The 19,278-nt window shown below is 44.4% G+C and overlaps 1 protein-coding gene across 1 annotated transcript in view; it reads left to right on the forward strand.

Moving 5' to 3' along the window:
• The first annotated feature begins 3,485 nt into the window (after positions 1-3,485).
• The window catches only part of ncstn (nicastrin), a 73,273-nt gene continuing 57,480 nt past the window's right edge, over positions 3,486-19,278 (forward strand). Inside the window, exons 1-2 of the mRNA XM_084326915.1 lie at positions 3,486-3,769; positions 13,926-14,027. Of these exons, the coding sequence (XP_084183041.1) occupies positions 3,670-3,769; positions 13,926-14,027 (202 nt within the window). The 5' untranslated portion in view covers positions 3,486-3,669. The remainder of the gene's footprint in view (positions 3,770-13,925; positions 14,028-19,278) is intronic.

Raw genomic sequence — 19,278 nt, forward strand, 5'->3', positions numbered from 1 at the left:
AAAGCTGTACAATTTAAACAATACCTGATAATGAGCAAATAGTTGTTTATTCAATGAATGCGTGGAGCTGTTCCATCTTATTTCATTTGATACTAACTACTCAGTTCATACAGATTTCAAGTATTCAAATATCAATGATGAATATTGCATAAGGTTTACACAGTTAATAGATCACCTTGTTTTATATTCATGTTCAGAGAGGAGTAATAGTTAGATCTTTGTATGTGATTTATATGTCAATTAAATCAATGGTGTGCTTGTTTGTTTGGGAGTTTGACCTACAGTTAATGTGCCTACCATGTGAAGGCGCATGATCAATGGACAGCACAAAAACAATTTGTGTAGGTGGAGACTAGAGCTACCACAGATAGTAATAAGTTATAAGAGTAAGTAATCCATAGACTTTAAAAACCTTGCCTTTAGATTCAGCATAACCGTGCAAAGTGCAAGTAATCTTTTCAACTCCTGGATTCATTATATGTTCGACGTATTGGGTGCAATTTTATACCAATTTGGCCTCACAGAGATGTCATTATGGCAAATATGCCAGACACCTACAAAACGGATTATCCATCAACATTTGCAATATTGGATTGCACTGAACTAAAAATGGAACGGCCTACCTCACTGGTGTTGCAAAGTCAGAGCTATTCCAGTTACAAAAGCACAAACACTCTTAAATCGTTATAGTTGCCTGTGACCCCCGTGGTGCTGTGATCTTCTCTTCTGCACTTTTCACAGGCTCTATGTCTGACAAGGAGATAGTCAGAGAGAGTGGTCTCATCCCACTACTGGAGAAACAGATAGAAATTGGCCATCTGCAAAGAGGTGATGGCCTAATGGCCGATAAGGGCTTTTTGATAGACGACGATATCAAGTCTGTCGGACTGCAGTTAAACCTGCCACCCTTTGCGAGGTCTAAGAGGCAAATGCCACTGGAGATGTGCTCACAACTAAGCGCATCGCAAAACTAAGGTCGCCAGATGATTAAAAAAAATAAAAAATCCAATAATTTTTTTTTTGCAGTCATGTCATCACAAACACTGGCATTTAAAGGGTACAAATAAAACAATTCCTGCACCAGAATGCAGGAAATTAAGTCTTTGTAACACAACATTTCCTGGTGGGGGACCCCGCCGCTTAAAAAGTGGCCTGACTGGGGCTATATTTCGCACTATATTTCCTGGCCTGAATTATTTCCCCAGTCTGGCCCTGGTTAAAATGCGTATGTGTGCGTTTGAACGTTTGCATGTTTCAACCATACATTTCCATTTATAAAAAAAAATTTAAATTAAAGAAATTATAATTTACATTTTTTTTATTTTTTTTTAATATATACCTCCTATAATAGTGGGGGTCGCGGCTCTCTGACACTGTTATTTCGGGGGTCACGGCCTGAAAACTTTGGGAACCCCTGCTCTAGCTGGCATGGGTTCCCAAAGTCTACATCAGTACACAATCCCCCCACAGCCCACCCCTCAGTCACATCAAATCCTGCATTACCGAACTCCAAACCTGGATGACTCACAACTTTCTCAAATTGAGTGACAAGACGGAACTTCTCATTATTGGCACCAAAACCACCCTCACAAGATCCGGACCCATCACACTCACCATCAACGACTCCACCATCACCCCCTCCCCCCTAGTCCGAAACCTTGGTATCCTCCTCGACCCCACCCTCTCATTTGACCCCCACGTCCGCTCCATCGTAAAAATATCATACTTTCACCTCTGCAACATTGCTAAAATCCGTCACTGCCTCTCCCCCCCTGCTGCTGAATCCCTCATACACGCCTCCATCTCCTCCCACCTGGACTACTGCAACTCCCTCCTCACTGGTATCACATCCCGCTCCCTCCATAAACTGCAAATGGTCCAAAACTCAGCCGCCCGCCTCCTCACTAACACCCGGTCCCGTGAACACATCACTCCTGTCCTCCACTCTCTCCACTGGCTCCCAATCAAACACTGCATAAACTTTGAAACACTACTCCTCACCTTCAAAGCCCTCCACAGCCTGGCCCCCCCTACCTGACTGATCTCCTTCTTCCCTACCGCCCCACCCGTTCCCTCCGGTCCTCCTCCACTGCCTCCCTCACTGTCCCGACATCCAAACTCAAAAACTTTGGTGATCGGGCCTTCTCTCGCACAACACCCCGACTCTGGAACTCCCTCCCTCAGTCCATCAGAGACCTCCCCCACCTTCAAAGCTCGCCTCAAAACCCACCTGTTCTCCCTTGCCTTCAACACCCCCCCCCCACCCATAACCCCCCCCCCCCCCTCCAACCTGATTGATGTCTGTCTCCTGTCTTTTTGTGATATCATGCTGTCTTCCCTGTTCTCCCCATGGTCTCATGTTCCTTTTGTTTTTGTTTCTTTGTTGTTTCTTTGTTTTTGTTTCTTTTCTTTTCTTTGTTTTTGTTTCTTTGTTTTTGTTTCTTTGTTTTTACTTTGCTCCCAACTATTGTCAGCGACTTCGGGTCATTGAGAAGCGCTATATAAATTAAATTAATTATTATTATGGGGGTCAAGTGTGAGTTCGTGTGAAAGTGTGTTGTGTTCATGTCAAAATAGGGGGCGTGACAACAGCTAGTAGAGTAGAAGTAAGTAGGGAAGTGAGGTACAGCAAGGCAGAAGTTAAGAGTGTAGTTAAGTATGAAATGAAAAAGAAGTGGCAGGAGGAGTGGGATAGGGGAAGTAAAGGTAGGCAGTTTTATAATATCCAGAGGGCAGTAGGGAGGATGAGAAGTGGGGGTAGGGGTACGAGGGAAGAGGTGATTGTATCAAGAATGAGATTAGGGCACACAGGGCTAAATAGTACACTTAGGTTCATGGGCAAGCATGAGACGGGTAGGTGTGAGTATTGCAGTAGGCAGGAAACAGTGGAGCATGTGTTAGTGGAGTGTAGTAAGTAGGGATGCTCGATATTGGCTTTTTTACCGATACCGATATTCCGATATTGTCCAACTCTTAATTTCCGATACCGATATCAACCGATATCAACCGATACCGATATATGCAGGGTTTCCCCCCCCAAAAAAACGGAATAATTTCAGGTAACTAATAATTTCACTGTATGCAATATTGTTATTGTTTTAAAAAAAAATTAAACCGATACCGATATTTTCCGATATCACAATTTACTGCCGATATCGGCCGATAATATCGGTCGGCCGATAATATCGGACATCTCTAGTAGTAAGTATAGGGAAGAGAGACAGATCCTCAAAGAAAGGTTAGAGAGAGACCACATCAAGCTGTCGAGAAGTGTTGCGACTGAGTTCAGGGAATGTGGGGTATAGGGCAATTTTTAATTTTCTAAATAGTACAGGTTTGAGTGGTAGGATATAGAGTAGTGTAGAATAGGGATTGGCATGTGCATAATCCATCTAGCTCTAAAATCAATTTCAGTAGGTGGCGGTAATGCACCAACACGTTAGTGCCAACCGCCAATAAACATTAGAAAAAGAAGAAGAAGAAGAAGAAGAAGAAGAAGAAGTAAATGATAGATTCAGCTCAAATGTCTAATATAAACGGGGCTTTGTCAAGTACATTTAATTTGTTCACGAATTTGTTGTAATAGAAAAGTAGGTGGATTACGCCACTCTTGTTCGCCTGCCATTTTGATAGGTTCAGAAGCGGAACCAAGGAAACCGGACGGTTCTCATGTCAGCACTTCCGGTGTTGTTTGTTTCTCAGACCAGGAAGATGGATTTGCTGTCGGCCAAATGGATTATACCATTCATAGTTTGCTTGGTTTTCAAAGGTAAACTACGCCCAGCCAGTGTTGAATTAACTTGCCTATGTGTTTTCTTCATTCGTTGAGTATTGTTTTTGTCTCTTAGCTTGTGGGCTAGTCAGAAATCACTGATGAGCTGTTCAGGAAGCTAGCTAGCCAAATGCTACGCTAGCTTGTCAGAACAAGCCTTGTTCCCAGTGTGTTGGTCATCATCATCATCATCTCCACTGTCGATCTGTGGCGAGTTCGCTTTTCAAAGTCTATAGCGTGTTAGTTGAGTGGATATCGCTGAGCCATTTTTTTTTAATGGTAAAAGTTAATTTAATTAACATCTTAGTGAAGCCCTGTTGTATGACTATTCTTCCTGGACCAGAGAGTTCCCCCTCCCCTCTGGCTCTCTTCCCCAAAGTGAGCTCCAGCGTGACTGCTCGTGATTATTACCCCGCAGAGCAGAGGGCGTATTGTAGGGATTACAGTTAACTCTGCTGTCTTCTGAGGTTTGGAAATATCAAACAGATCAAACTACAAGAAAGTGTTATATGGACAGAGGTAGCATGACACTGTCCGTTTTTGTACCTCATTGTCTGCATTTTTACTTCATTGTACCTAGGTTGTACTTTAGTTTGTATATTGTATAGTGTTATTCCTCTTTTACTTACTTTTTTTTTACTGCATGAAGCACATTCTCAGGGGCTCATACAGAACCAAGCATTTCACTGTAATGTACTACGTGACAAATAAAAACAAACTTGAAACTTGTACCACCACTATCATCGTGCTAGTACCTCCCACTTATGAGCGGTTGTGATGTTGTGTGATTGATTGATTGATTGAAAACTTTATTAACAGATTGCAGAATGGGTACAGTACAGCTCAATACATACAATTGTTAAGGGGATGCAGACCAGAGAAAGACTTTCGTCTTGTTTACATCAGGGTCCCCCATTTTCAATTCATCATAACATATATATGACACACAACATACAGATAGACAGTACTGCTACATAGATCTATACATTTATGACATACCAGATTTGCAAATACAGTACTGTTTGTTATACAAAAAGAGTCCAGGGTTGGGTTAGGACATTTGCAGGGGCCAGTTTCGAATAGCAGTCTCCCGTAGGTGTTCTTTGAGAGTGGTTTTGAAAGTGGGTAGTGATTCACATTCCTTTACAGCTTTGGGTAGGGCGTTCCACATTGATGTGGCATAATTGCGAAACGTGTTTAGTCCCTTGTTTGAGCTGAATCTGGGTTTAACATGATTTGTGGAGCTCCCTCTGGTGTTGTGATCGTGGTATTCACTGACCTTTGGGAAGTATTTTGACATGTACATGGGTACCTTGGTCGTGTAGTGTATCTTGTAGACCAGGCCCATTGAAAGTTGCTGTACTCTGTCGTCTACTCTAAGCCATCCTAGGTTGTCAAAGTGGGCAGGGGTGAGGTGGGTTCTAGGAGTCAGGTCAAGCAGTAGTCTGACTAGTTTGTTTTGTGATGTTTGTAATCTTGTTTTTAGCGCCTTTGAGGTGCTTTGGTACCATGAGGTGCAAGCATAGTTGTAGTATCCGAAACTTGTTGATGCCGTAAGCTTCAGACGCTCTCAGTCTTTGAATCCTCCCGTTCCATATCCACGCACAAGAAAAGCACCGACCACGAAGTAGTATCAACTATTTAATGTCCAACTCGGGTTTACACGTTCTTGTTTCCTAATTATATATAGAGCAGCGAGATTAACAAAGTTTATCCAGAGAGAGGTCTAAAAACTGTCTGGCTCCACTCTCTCATCACTTGGCCTGAACACCGGTAAAATCTGCGTTGTTTTCTTTCTAAACCAAAAGCTGTCACCTTGCCGCAGCTGACAGTAATCAATGACATCACCGTTATCCTGTCAAACTAAAAGTCCCTCGGCCTATCAGCCAAATATCCTGTAAGAAACAAACTAACAACAAAGAAAACATTTGAACTTCTATAATAATAATATCCATCTATTTATCCTATGAAATACAAGGCAAAAATGCTTTTCTATTAACTGCTATTAACTGAAATTACTCTTAATTACCAGACTAGGCATTTAGGCACCTACATTACCGGCCCCTAATTGTTATCAACAGCCTTGAAACAATTACCCAAAAATATAAACTTAAGGCGTCTAAATGTCATTTAACTTAAACATCACAATCTAAAGTCTCAAAATTAAACTAGACTGAAGAAGTGAAGCTCTTGATCTTCGCTCTGCCCATGACGGAGACTTGACTTCGGTTCATCATCTTTTTCTCCCCACCCGAGGTGAGGCTTTGCCTTCGGAATAAAGTTCATCAAAAGTCCTCAGACTCGTGAAGAAGGACGAGCTTGGTTATTGGGCGACGAAGCTCGTTGGTCTTGGTCTTGACTGTCACTTGGCGAACAAAACCTCTCTTGTCAGGAAAGGTCTCCACGATCCTCCCAAGTGGCCATGAATTTCTGGGCGAAGTATCATCCACGATCAGCACCACGTCACCTTTACTGAAGTTTTTTCTAGGTGTGGACCACCTTTGTCGTTCTTGGAGCTGGGTGAGGTACTCCTTGCACCAGCGTTTCCAAAAAACGTCTGTGATGTACTGAACTTGTCGCCATCTGCGTCTAGCGTACTGATCGTCTTTATTGAATACTCCGGGTGGTAGTTGGGGCTTGACCTTGAGTAGCAACAAGTGGTTGGGCGTTAAAGCCTCCAGGTCGTTGAGATCCGTCGATGCCTTTGTGATGGGTCTGCCGTTTATGATGGCTTCGGCTTCACACAACAGAGTGTGAAGCCCCTCCTCATCCAAGGTTTGTTCCTTCACTGTTGTATTTAGAACTTTCCGCACGGAACGGATCATCCTTTCCCAGCTCCCTCCGTGATGAGAGCCTGCTGGCGGGTTGAAGTGCCATTGGATACCTTTCTGCTGCAAGGTTTTCTCTATCTCGTTGGTATTCCACGTCTTCAACGCTTTCTTTAACTCAGTGTCAGCTGACCTGAGGTTGGTTCCATTATCCGAGTACATCTCTCTTACTTGTCCTCTTCTCGCAAGGAATCTCCTGATTGCGTTCAGGCATGCATCTGTGTCGAGTGAAGATGCTACCTCTAGATGCACGGCTCGTATAGCGAGACACGTAAAGATGACTCCGTATCTTTTTGCCTCCCCTCTTCCTCTTTTCACTAGGAATGGGCCGAAGTAATCAACGCCGACTCTTGTAAAGGGGGGGTCGTCTGGCAGGACCCTGCAGGTAGGTAGGTCTGCCATGAGTTGCTGTCCAGTTGTTCCATGTAGCCTTTTGCAGGTGACGCACTTATGCAAAAAACGTCTGATGGCTCCATTTGCTCCAGGTATCCAGAACCTTTGACGCAGCTGAGCCAACATGTGATTTCTTCCTGCGTGAGCTGTGTTGTCGTGAATATGTCTCAGCACAAGCCTTGTGATGTGCGAGTCTTTGGGCAAGATTACTTGCTGCTTGGCTTCGTCAGGCATTGCCGCTCGGCTCAGCCTTCCTCCTACTTTCATGATTCCATCCTCCAGTATTGGATTCAACTTGAAGAGTGAGCTACTTTTCTTCACCCTTCCTTGTTCCACTAGCATTGTCAAATCTTCTTTGAAGGTTCGTTTCTGGGTGTGCTTGACAATTTCTTTTTCTGCCACGGCTAGATCTTTGCAGGTGAGGCCTGTTCCTTGGAAAGCCTTTTTGAACCGGCTCACTTTGCTTTTTCCATCTGGTGCCTTTCTCTCTTCTTTCAGCTCTTTAAGCAGGACCTTCAGCTTCAGAAACCAGGCAACAGCGCGTTTAAGCCTTGTCCAGGATGAGAAATGGTTCATCAACTGTCCTGTTGCGTCTTTCGGCTCTTCCGCCTGAATGACATGCACTTGAGCTACTCCTTTGATCTCCAGATCATCGACGTCCAGCATTCCAGGATCTGGGTTCTTGGGCCACTGGTCTTGTGAACAGTGCAGGAAACTTGGTCCCGACAGCCAGCTTTGTTCCTTCAGGAATGCGTCGACAGTCTGTCCTCTTGAGACGAGATCTGCGGGGTTCACAGTGGTATTGACATACCTCCACTGTGAGGTCTGAGAATGCTCCAGGATAGCTATGACTCTATTAGTCACAAATGTCTTGAATCTTGTGCTTTCGCTGTTCAAGTACTTCAGCACAGCTGTGCTGTCGGTCCAAAAGATAGAATCTTGCAGCTCGAGTTCGAGCTCTTTCTTGAGAAACTTGTCCATCTTGACGGCAGCTACGGCCGCGGTCAGCTCCATCCTTGGTATGGTTGGAGACTTTAAGGGTGCGACCCTCGCCTTTGCCATCATCAGGGCAGTTTGAACTATGCCAGTCGCGTTGCGCAGTAGCAGGTAGCTTGTTGTTCCATAAGCCTCTAGACTTGCGTCGGCGAAGTGGTGGAGCTGTGCGGAGACTGGAGCTCCAAACTGCTTCGTCTTGATGCATCTGTCCACTCCGAAGTTCTCAAGCCTTTGCAGTCCTGAGATCCATTTTTCCCATGTCTGGATGACGTTATCTGGTAGCTCCTCGTCCCAGCCATACTTCTGCCTGCAGATATCCTGTAGGAGTATCTTGGCGGGCAGCACCACTGGAGCGAGAAACCCCAAAGGGTCGAAGATAGAGCTGACGAGGGAAAGCAGGCCTCTCCTAGTGTGCGGGCGATCTTTGAGGTTGATCTTGAACCTGAACTGGTCTGATTCGGCGCACCACTGGATCCCCAATGCTCTCTCCACCGGCAGGTTGTCTTCTTCTAAGTCCAGGTCTTGAAACCCTTGGGCTCTTTCTTCTTCGGGGATCGAGTTGAGCAACATTCGGCTATTGCTCGACCATTTCGTCAAGCGAAATCCACCTTTTGCCAACATCTTTCGTAAGCCAGCACAAAGAGTGATGGCTGTCTCTTCGTCGGCGGTCGACTTAAGACAGTCGTCAACGTAAAAGTTCTTCTTGACTGTTTTGGCTGCTTCAGGGCCAAACTCTTCCTCGTGATCCGTTGCACATTTCTGCAGTGCAAACGTTGCAACACTTGGCGATGATGTTGCACCAAAGATGTGGACTAACATCTTGTGTTCGACGAGTTTCTTTTCGTAGTTCCCTTCAGGCCACCAGAGGAATCTGAAGAGGTCGGTGTCTTCATCGCTGACTCTGACCTGGTGGAACATAGCCTCCACGTCGGCCATGACCGCCACGGTCTCTTGTCTGAACCTTGTCAGGACCCCTATTAGGGAGCTTGTCAGGTCCGGTCCCTGCAGAAGCTGCTGGTTCAGTGATGTTCCTTGAAAGCTTGCTCCGCAGTCGAAGACGACACGTAGATTATTTTTAACTGGATGTCTGACTCCGTGGTGAGGCAGATACCACTTTCTTCCTTTTGCTGACTCCTGATCAGCGTTGTCGAGTCTCACAGCGTAGCCCTTCTTGAGGATATTATCCATGTACGCCACGTACTCTGTGCAAAATTTGTCGTCTTTCGAGAATCTTTTTCGTAGGTTCAGCGCACGTTGTTCGGCAACTGATCTGCTGTTGGGCAAGCACAGTGTTTTGTTCTTGACTGGCAGGCAAACACTGTAATGTCCATCCACAAGTTTTGAGGATCGTGACACCATATTCATGAACTGGTGATCGTCCTTTGACATCTCGATGTCTTCATCTTGTCCGGCGTCCGGAAAGTCTACTTTGAACTGCTGCTGCCAAAGCTCGTCTAGCCTGGCGACTGAGATCCGATTTGCGGTCACTGCTGTCCGCTTGCTCTTCTGGCTTGCGTCACTTCCGCCTTTGAGCGGTCCATTAACTGTCCAGCCTAGGATCGTTCTGACGGCATATGGTCCTTTGTGCACGCTGCTCACCACTTGGAGCGGCTCCATTGCCTTCGGGACGTTTGCTCCTATGAGCAATCCAACCTGAGCTTGGATAGTGGGAAGCTTCACCTCCTTTAGGTGAGGCCATCGGCTGACATCCTCTTGCCGGGGAATGTTCTCCTTGGAGACGGGAATGGTTTTCCGAGAAAACACCTCTGGAAGCTCGATGAATTGTTTTCCATCCAGGCTGCTTATTTCCAGTCCATTCACAATATTTGTGTCCACAACAGATTCTGATCCCATTGTTCGCAGCAAGATGCTTGCTTTGCGTCCATCCATGTTCAGTTGTGAGATCAGCGACTCTGAGGCAAAAGTAGCTGAGCTACCCGGGTCCAGAAACGCGTACGTCGTTACTTCCTTGGTTCCCTTCTGTGCCTTGACGCGCACTGGAATAATCGAGAGAGCGCAATCTTCCTTTCCGGCCCCAGTGACACCGAAGGCCTCCATCATTTGTACAAGAGCACTTGTCACTTCCTGTTCCGTTGACTTCGCTTCCTCTTGAGAGTCTTTAGAGCGATCTTTAAAGTTGTAGTGAAGCAGTGTGGGGTGTTGTCGAGAGCATTCTTGACACTGCACTTTGTCTGTGCAGCTGTTACTCATGTGACCATGTTTCAAACACGCAAAACATAGACCTTTGCCTTTTAGAAAGTCTATCTTCTCTTTGTGTGGTTTGCTCTTGAGTTTTCTACAAACTGTAAGGGTATGCTGCTCTCCGTTGCAATAGCCACAGGGCTTGCTGTTTACGTCCACTGCAGCGATTGGAGTCTTTGGTGTTGCACGTTCGTCGCTCTCCTTCATGCCTCTAGTCATTTCAGCCTTGGGGGAGTCAACTGCTGTAGCGTACACCTTTTGTGACTTGTGTGTCCTTGTCTTGTATTCTTTTGTTCTCTGTTGACTTGGTTCTTTTGTGGCTGTAGTGTTGTCCTTTATGTTTCCGTAGAGCGGGTGTAGAGCGTATCTAACTTGCTTGTTGACGAAGTCTACGAAATCCTTGAACCTTGCCCTTTTGTTGGTTCTTTCTTGTAAGTCGCAGGCGTGTCTTCTCCAAGATTCTCTGAGTCTGTACGGTAGCTTATTAGCCAGCGCTCTTATGTTGGATGCGTTTTCCAAGTCCTCCATGTAGCTTATATCCGTCATTGTGTTGGAGCAGCCTGTGAGGTACAATGCAAATGACTGCAATGCTGCACCGTCTTCAGGCTTGATTGTCTGCCACTCCAGAGCCTCTTTGATGTAGGCTTCCGCTATCTTGAAGTCGTCGCCGAAGAACTGTTTCAGCATTTGTTTTGCTTTGGTATAGCCTGCAGTAGGCTCCATGTGAATGCAGCTTTTGACCAGCTCATGTGGTTGTCCACTTGTGTACTGCAACAGAAACTGTAGACGGTCACGATTGTCACTGGTGCGGTCTTCCACTCCATGTTCCATAGATCTGATGAATGTCTTGTATTCTAGAGGGTCACCAGTGAATGTTGGAATGGTGAGCTCAGGAAGTAATGAAGCTTTGTGATTCTTCACGAGGTATTCTGTGACATTCGCCTGTTGGGAGATAGCCTTGCTTAGGCTATGAAGCTCCCATCCTTCTTTGAATTCCCTTTTTGTTGCTTTTAATATGCTGGTCGTTAGTGGTGCTGCTGGAAGCTGCACGTCCTCTGGTGTACTGGGGGGAGGTGGTGAGGCACGCTGATATAGCGGTTGGAAGTTCCTCTCTTCTCTTTCGTCTGTCTTTTCAATGTTTAAGACAGTCCTGTCATTTGATGTAGTACATTCATAATTTTCCAGAACTCCCATTTTTGCATCTGACTCAGCGAGAGCGGTCTTCATTGCATGTATTTCTAGCTTTCTTTTTTGTTCTGCTTCAAACCTCACTTCCTCAGCTTGTAGTTGAGCCTCCTTGCATCGTTTTTGTGCTAACCAGTCTGCTTCTTCCTGCTCAAGAGCTAACCTTTCATTTAAAGCGGTGGCCTTTACTTGTAGAGCCGCTCGCTCCATCTGTGCAGTCAGTCTGATTGTATTTGTTGAGCGAGAGCCTGATGAGCATCTACTTGTTACTGTTCCAGACTTAGATTTGGTATCCATAGGTTTTTCCTGATTGTTACCATCTTCAGCCGGTTCAGAACGTTTTGTGACCTCTTTCATCCATTCCTCACATTTCCAGAAGAATAAATTCAGTGATTCAATTTTAGGCTCAAAATTCTTCTGATCAGCTTCATATTCTTCCTCTGACACAAAACGACCCAGTTCAGTGTTGACTTGTATTAGCTCTTGTTGCAAATTACTGAAATCAACACGCATTTTATTATTGACAATGCTGACGTTTGCATCATCTTCCTTTAATGTCAATATTTCTTTCATCATGTTATTTAGCGTTGATAATTTGTGTTTGCGTGCCTTTTCACGTTTAGCAGCTTGCTCCTGCATGGCTTTCTCCGTCAATTTGACTATCCTTTTGCCACCGACTTCAATTCCTTCCATATTGATACAGTTATTGAATCACCGGTCGGCAGTCGCTTTCCACAATTAGTAAAATGTCAGTCACCTGGGGAGAGCGCGCAAGCCAGACGCGCGTTTAATTACTTTTACTTTCAATCCAGACCGCAAGCTGTTAGTGTTATGCTTTTTTTTCATTGATCATATTCTGTAACGTTAGTTATAGCTCCAATGGGATACGCCACTTTCGGGCTAATTATACAAGATACAGCATAGTACAGCTTACTGTTTGACGTCTTCTTTCAGGCAAATCATACAAGATACATCTTACTTGTTGACGTCTTCTTTTTTCTTTCGTTCCGCGAAAAGTTCCTTTTTCCAGTCAGGCCTGTCCAAATCCAAGTTCCGTTTTTAATGAGCAAGTTTTTAGACAAAATGTAGTATCCGAAACTTGTTGATGCCGTAAGCTTCAGACGCTCTCAGTCTTTGAATCCTCCCGTTCCATATCCACGCACAAGAAAAGCACCGACCACGAAGTAGTATCAACTATTTAATGTCCAACTCGGGTTTACACGTTCTTGTTTCCTAATTATATATAGAGCAGCGAGATTAACAAAGTTTATCCAGAGAGAGGTCTAAAAACTGTCTGGCTCCACTCTCTCATCACTTGGCCTGAACACCGGTAAAATCTGCGTTGTTTTCTTTCTAAACCAAAAGCTGTCACCTTGCCGCAGCTGACAGTAATCAATGACATCACCGTTATCCTGTCAAACTAAAAGTCCCTCGGCCTATCAGCCAAATATCCTGTAAGAAACAAACTAACAACAAAGAAAACATTTGAACTTCTATAATAATAATATCCATCTATTTATCCTATGAAATACAAGGCAAAAATGCTTTTCTATTAACTGCTATTAACTGAAATTACTCTTAATTACCAGACTAGGCATTTAGGCACCTACAATAGTCGTAGTACCATTGAATGAGTGCTCCTGCCAGAGTCTTCAGGCCAGGGTATAAATTAGGAACAGTAGCGGTCCTAGTATGCTTCCTTGTGGAACACCACAGCTCACTGGGAGGGGGGGGGGGATAGGGTACCGTTTACCTCCACCATCTGTTCTCTCTCTCCCCTCCAGGTAGGATTGCATCCAGCTCACTGATTGACAAGCTAAAAGCAATTGGTTTTGATAGTCTATCAGAATGGTGTGATTGACAGTGTCGAAGGCCTTTTGTAGGTCCAGCATGACCATGCCGCAGTATTTGTCCACGTCCACGGTCCACCTCTTGTTTGATGTGGTCGTTCAAATAGAGAAGGCATGTGTCAGTGGAGTGGGATGTTCTGAAGCCAGATTGGAATTTGTAGATTCGATTTTTTTCCCGCGAGGTACTTTTCGACCTGTTCGTATACTATTTTTTCCATGACTTTCGAGATTGAGGTAAGGATAGAAACAGGGCGGTAGTTGCCTGAGTGCAGCCTGGGTCTAATTTGCTGCCCTTTTTGTGCAGGGATGTTACTCTCGCAATTTTGAAGTCCTTGGGGACGTGTCCCTGTTTTATGGAGAGGTATTATGTGTGTGATGACTGGGGTGATGGCGGGTGCTGAGTCTCTGAGGAATTTGGAGGGGATGTTGTCATGGCCAGTGGCCTTGTTCGGTTGGAGGGCGCTCAGTTTTTTGAGTACCTCATCTGTTGTTACCATTTCCAGTTTGAAGTCGTCTTTGTGGACCCCTAGGTTCTTGTAGTATGCTACTATGTGTTCTACCCCATAATGCCCTGAGTGGGAGGGTAGTTTATTTACCAGTGTTGTGGCTATGTTTGTGTAGCCTTTGTGTGTGTGTTGTTGTCCTGGTGTCTGTTATTGCTCTGACTGATATATTGTTGTCCTTGTGTTTCCCTGGCAGATGTCAGCTGTAACTCCGTGGAACAGAAGATCTACGTGGAGCTTAACCACACGGAGACATGTGTCAGACTGCTCAATGCAACGCATCAGATAGGCTGCCAGTGTAAGTGTTTTTTTTTTTTTTTTATCCACTTTTTCTCCCATTTTCTATATTTTCTCCCATCCCAATTTCGTATCATCCAATTCAACCCTCCCCTGTCACGGACGCTGTTTCTTGCCTCCCACAAGCCGGCTGCAATGTGGACTAAGTCATACATAGCACAAGTCCCCTCCGGTACTTGAGGTAACAGCAGTCGCATCTTTTCACCTGCGCAGCTCGATCTCTCAGTGGCGAGGAGTAACGCGTGGGAGGCTCACGCTGCCCCCGACACTTCCTGATTCTACTGCGCAGGCGCACCAACCGACCTGTAGGAGTCACTGTCCACAACGCCCGATCCCCACCCATCAGTTTCCCACCCCCTAATACGGCCAATGTGTATTAGTACGGACGACCAGCTAAACTGAAAGCAAATGTGGAGCGCTGGGCTCGAACTGACGAGCCCAGCGTCTCCAGCATTTCGTGGCGAGTGCCTTGCCCACTACACCACGTAGCCGCCCCCAGTGTAAGTGCTCTTATGGTGACACACACACATAGTCTCTTAAGTCTTGTATGATTATGACGACCTTCCATTAATAGGTGATTCTGCTGCCCCGAAACCAAACATAAACCCTCACTAATACATACCTCAAATACCTAATTTCCCTTAACTTTCAATATGTACATGATTTACAATCATTGTACACACGTACAAACAAAACATTTGCAGAGATATGCTAGCAATAAGACAATGTAAAAAAAAATTCTAACTCGATCGGTATAACAACATCGTTTTTACAGCTTGGTTGAGAGTCAGGCTGACAAACTTCTAACCCATTACTCAATTTCAATAACATTTTCATGTTTCATTTACGAAATCCTTCAAATCCAGTCGAGGAATGAAGGTCTGGAAAAGTATGGAATTCTGAACTGAAAAATGTGTATTTCACAAGTACAGTAATATGCTGTAATAACTAAGTACACACTACACACGCTTTGAAAAATGTCCCAGGTGTAACCTTGTTGCAGTACTATAGGTGTGTAGAGTAGCCCTACTGATGCAAGGTGAATTTCAGAGCAATCTAAGTCTGACAATCAACTATAGCACCACGTCACTGCTGCTACTGTAAGCTATTTAAAGGAATACGCCAACATTTTGGGAGATTCTTCTCCAGAGAGAGACAATAAGATGGATACCAGTTTCCTCTCTGTTCATAGCTTAGCACAATGAATGGAAGCGAACAGTGCCGGTTAGCCTAGGCATTGTCCAACTAACACCTCTGCAGAAGGCTACCCGTACATGTCCGCTTCCATTCATTGTGCTAAGCTAGACTAACGTGCAGCCAGATAGCTTTCTACTGAACGCACAGAGAGGAAACTGGTATCTATCTTCTTGCCTCTCTCTGGAGAACACGGTAAGCTAATTTCCCAAAATGTTGGCGTGTTCTTTTAAATGTGTTCTATGTTATTATTGATGCTGAAGTTATTAGGTGGAGTTGAGTGCCCTCTCTGGGTTTTGTTTTGGGGAAGAGTTTGTGCGCGTGCCTGTCCGTGGTTGTGATTGTGTAGCGGGAAGAGGAAGGAGGTGAATAAAGGAGATGATCAGCAGTGTTGGGACTAACGCGTTACAAAGTAACGCGTTACAGTAACGAAGTTACTTTTGGCGATAACTAGTACTCTAACGCATTACTTTTGAAATTCAGTAACGCTACTTACGTTACTGAATGGTTCGTCACTGCGTTATTTGCGTTATATACGGCGTAGATTGATAGCGAGCGGTAGTGATTATTATTATTATTATTATTATTATTATTATTATCCTCATATCCTGTCTGCCTGGCTGCGGGGAAACGCTATGCTGGGGGCGTGTTTTGTTTACTATTCCTGATCCTGACTGATAATGGCAGTGCCCAGGCAGCTACTCGCGTATTTCTCTTTTGTCGAGCGAGTAGAAAATAACGTTTTAGTTATGTCATTTGTGTTTTGGCTCAAAGATACTGGAGTCTAACGTTAACTACGAGGACTCATCCAAATCCACTCGCCACCCGCGTAGAATGATACGAGGCGACACACAGCAAATGGGACGGAAAACCTTTTTCAACTACTTGGAGAGAGAATATACAGTACAACATGGAAATGAGATAAAGAAAATGTTTAAGGGGCTGCTGGACTAACTTTACATCTCGACAGACACTGGTGAGTGCAGTGATGTGAATGTAAATGAATGGAAACTCAAGTTGATAAACGCATTTTGACTACAAATCTGCCAGGGAATCTCATCAATACTAATCAAACAATATAAATATAGTCCTTTCATGCACAATTGATATCCTAACTATTCTAACGTTGCAATGCACGATTGATATCTTAAACAACGTTGCAAGACTGTTATAATGAAACGCTCCGGCGACAGATATCAAGGCTGTTCCTCAAGAACTTATTTTCAACCTAGAACCTAAACGTGCCTGCGCTCAACCTCCCAGAGCAATTAGGCACGGTGCATTTCTTATTACGTCGGGACATTTGTGTTTGTGTCAGATTTGTGTTTGTATCTAGACCACATTGCTTAGCAGAGTTCAGTGATGTGAATGGAAACTGTCAAGTTGATCAACCGATTTTGAGTATCTGTATCTGGCTGCATGGGAGCAATTTTTTTCTTCTTCAAGTAACTAAATAGTTACTTTTCACAGTAACTCATTACTTTTGGGTGTAAGTAACTAGTAACGTAACGGAGTTACTTTTGAAATGAGTAACTAAAGTAACTATTTTTCAGTAACTAGCACAACACTGATGATCAGATATCAAGTCTCCCGTGTTTTTATTTTACTACAGTTTAAAAGTATAGGCGGACTATTCCTCGGTTACATGCCACAATCGCAACCATGGACCTGGGACAGGTGTCGCATACAAACTCGTCCCCAAAACAAAACCCCAAGAGGGCGCTCAACTCCACTTAATAACTTCAGCATCAATAATAACATAGAACACATTAACACTTTGATCGCCAGGCTTAAATTCAGAATAAACCATCCCACGCCAGCTCTATTTGTCTATGGGGATGTTTACCTTCTTTGCAGGGCTATAACTTTTTAAATTGTATTGCTAAATTGACATTACTATGGCCCATTCAACGTCCTATATCTATTGTTCAGGGTGTAGCAACGTTATACTTTTTCATTCACATATTCATACTAAAATACGGTCTAAAGTATAAGTATGTTTTTATCGTTTTCTGCAGCTTTCTCCAGAACGTGATTTATAGCCCCAAATGCATTATATTGATGATGAAATACAGTTTGATAGGAATCTGCGCGAGATAAAAAATGTCAAATGGACGTGCTTCTAGAAGTTACTACTGATCATCTGATGTTGACCGGATGGGGGGGGGTCGTTTATAATTCCGTGGCCAACGTTAGATGATTCATATAGTGTGGGTGATATGATCATTAGAGCAGTTAGTATCGAACACGTTAAAAAATTACGCTGAATCTTACCGTAGCTTCCTCATAGCGTTGGGCGATGAGCGTGGAACAGAAATATTCCTATTATGGGATCAGGCCACGTGAGCGGATCGGCGCGGCCGAGAAATCCGCTCTTCGCTCTTTAAAGCTTGGTCCGCTCCGCTAATCGCTCATGTTGACCCCGCTCCCAAGTCGCTCTCCGCTCGCTCCCCACTCACCTTGAATCGAGCGCTCCCCGCGCCAGATCGCTCGGCAGTTTTTCTTTTTCTTTTTTGGAGCATGGTGTAAATGAGCTCAAACTACAACAGTCTACACCCCCTGGGCCCCTTAACAATTGTTTGTATTGAGCCGCATTGTAATTGTAGCCATTCTGCAATGTTAAATAACGTTGTTTATCCATTCACTAGTTCTATTAAGCGATGATAGGCTAGCCGAGCCACAATGCTATGGTCGCTGCCATTAACGTTAGCATGTAAGCTAACGTCAACAACAATGGCGTCGATACTTTTTTTAACAGGAGTGAGTGTGGGCGTCATAGATATCTATGGTGGGCGTCTCTACAGTGACGAAGCCTGAACCCTTCTCATTGGTTGAAAATGGCCTTCATGTTTGTACATCGCCATCTGTTGCTTTGGCATTGTACTGCATGTATATATTACATCAACAGTGTTAAACCACTGTGAGCGGCCTGGAGTGGATTGGAGCGGAGGAGAACTCTCGCTCCGGACGTCGCGCCGACTCATTTTAAAACCCACTCCTCGCTCACGTCAAAACAGCCCGCTCCGCGCCCCGCGCCGCTCACGCTCCGATCCGCTCACATGGCCTGTATGGGATGTAGAAATATGCGATCCATTTCCAGGTTGTATAATAGTATATACGTCCAAATCATGTTGTTTATCGAGTTATTGGTAACGGATTGCTATCCGTTGTGTCTAGCTCGAGTCCTGGGACTATTACCGAGTGATCGGACCGAATTGAAATGAGCACCAGCTTCCATTTCCTGTTTCCGCTCTGGGCGATCCGCCGATCGGCCACCAGGTGGCGCTCTTGAACCGTTGGAGAGTTGAGAGGGGCTCAACAGTAGATCTCAAGTCTCCGGGGGAGAAATATGATTTTGATCACAGATTTTTGAAATATTGATATCAAAGACATGGTACGGCGTCTTTGGCAGAATGAGCATGGTGGGGAAAGACGTCCTACAGCGTTTTTGGCGATTAAAGTGTTAAATAGCTTACACCAGGGGTTCTCAACCTTTCTGCTGCCAAGGCACCCCTGTCACTGTGTTCAATAAAATATTCCAGGGCACCCCTACATACGATAAAGACTTTTCCGGTCCTGTCTTTTTTGCTACAATGATGATAAACAATGTTTATTTAAGAAACCGGGAAACACATTTGTGTGTATATGCAGGCTATATAATGCATTATTAACAGGTGTTTTAGGTCTAAATGGCTTAGTACTGTTGACATTACACTGCGTGTAGTAGTAAATAAAATAGCATATTTCTTTAAATAAGATTACAGACAATTATCACTAAAGTGCTATCTGTTGCAGCTGCATACTTTTCCATAAAAATTATTTGGATAAGTGTGACCATTTCTCAAAAACAGAAAATCATGTATTTTTTTAAATACAGAAAAGGATCACCAAGTTACCATTTCTCAAAAAATATAAATAAATACAGAAAATAAGCAGTCGTTCACTCAGTGGAAATTACTAGCTCAATGCGAGGTCTGCTGCTGCTGGCTAATAAGATGGTCAATACGTGGGGATATCTTTGACAAGGCAACACGCATGTCATCCTCAAGGCTCAACTT

This window comes from Notolepis coatsorum (genome assembly GCF_963971535.1).
Source record: "Notolepis coatsorum genome assembly, chromosome: 13".
NCBI lineage: Eukaryota > Metazoa > Chordata > Actinopteri > Aulopiformes > Paralepididae > Notolepis > Notolepis coatsorum.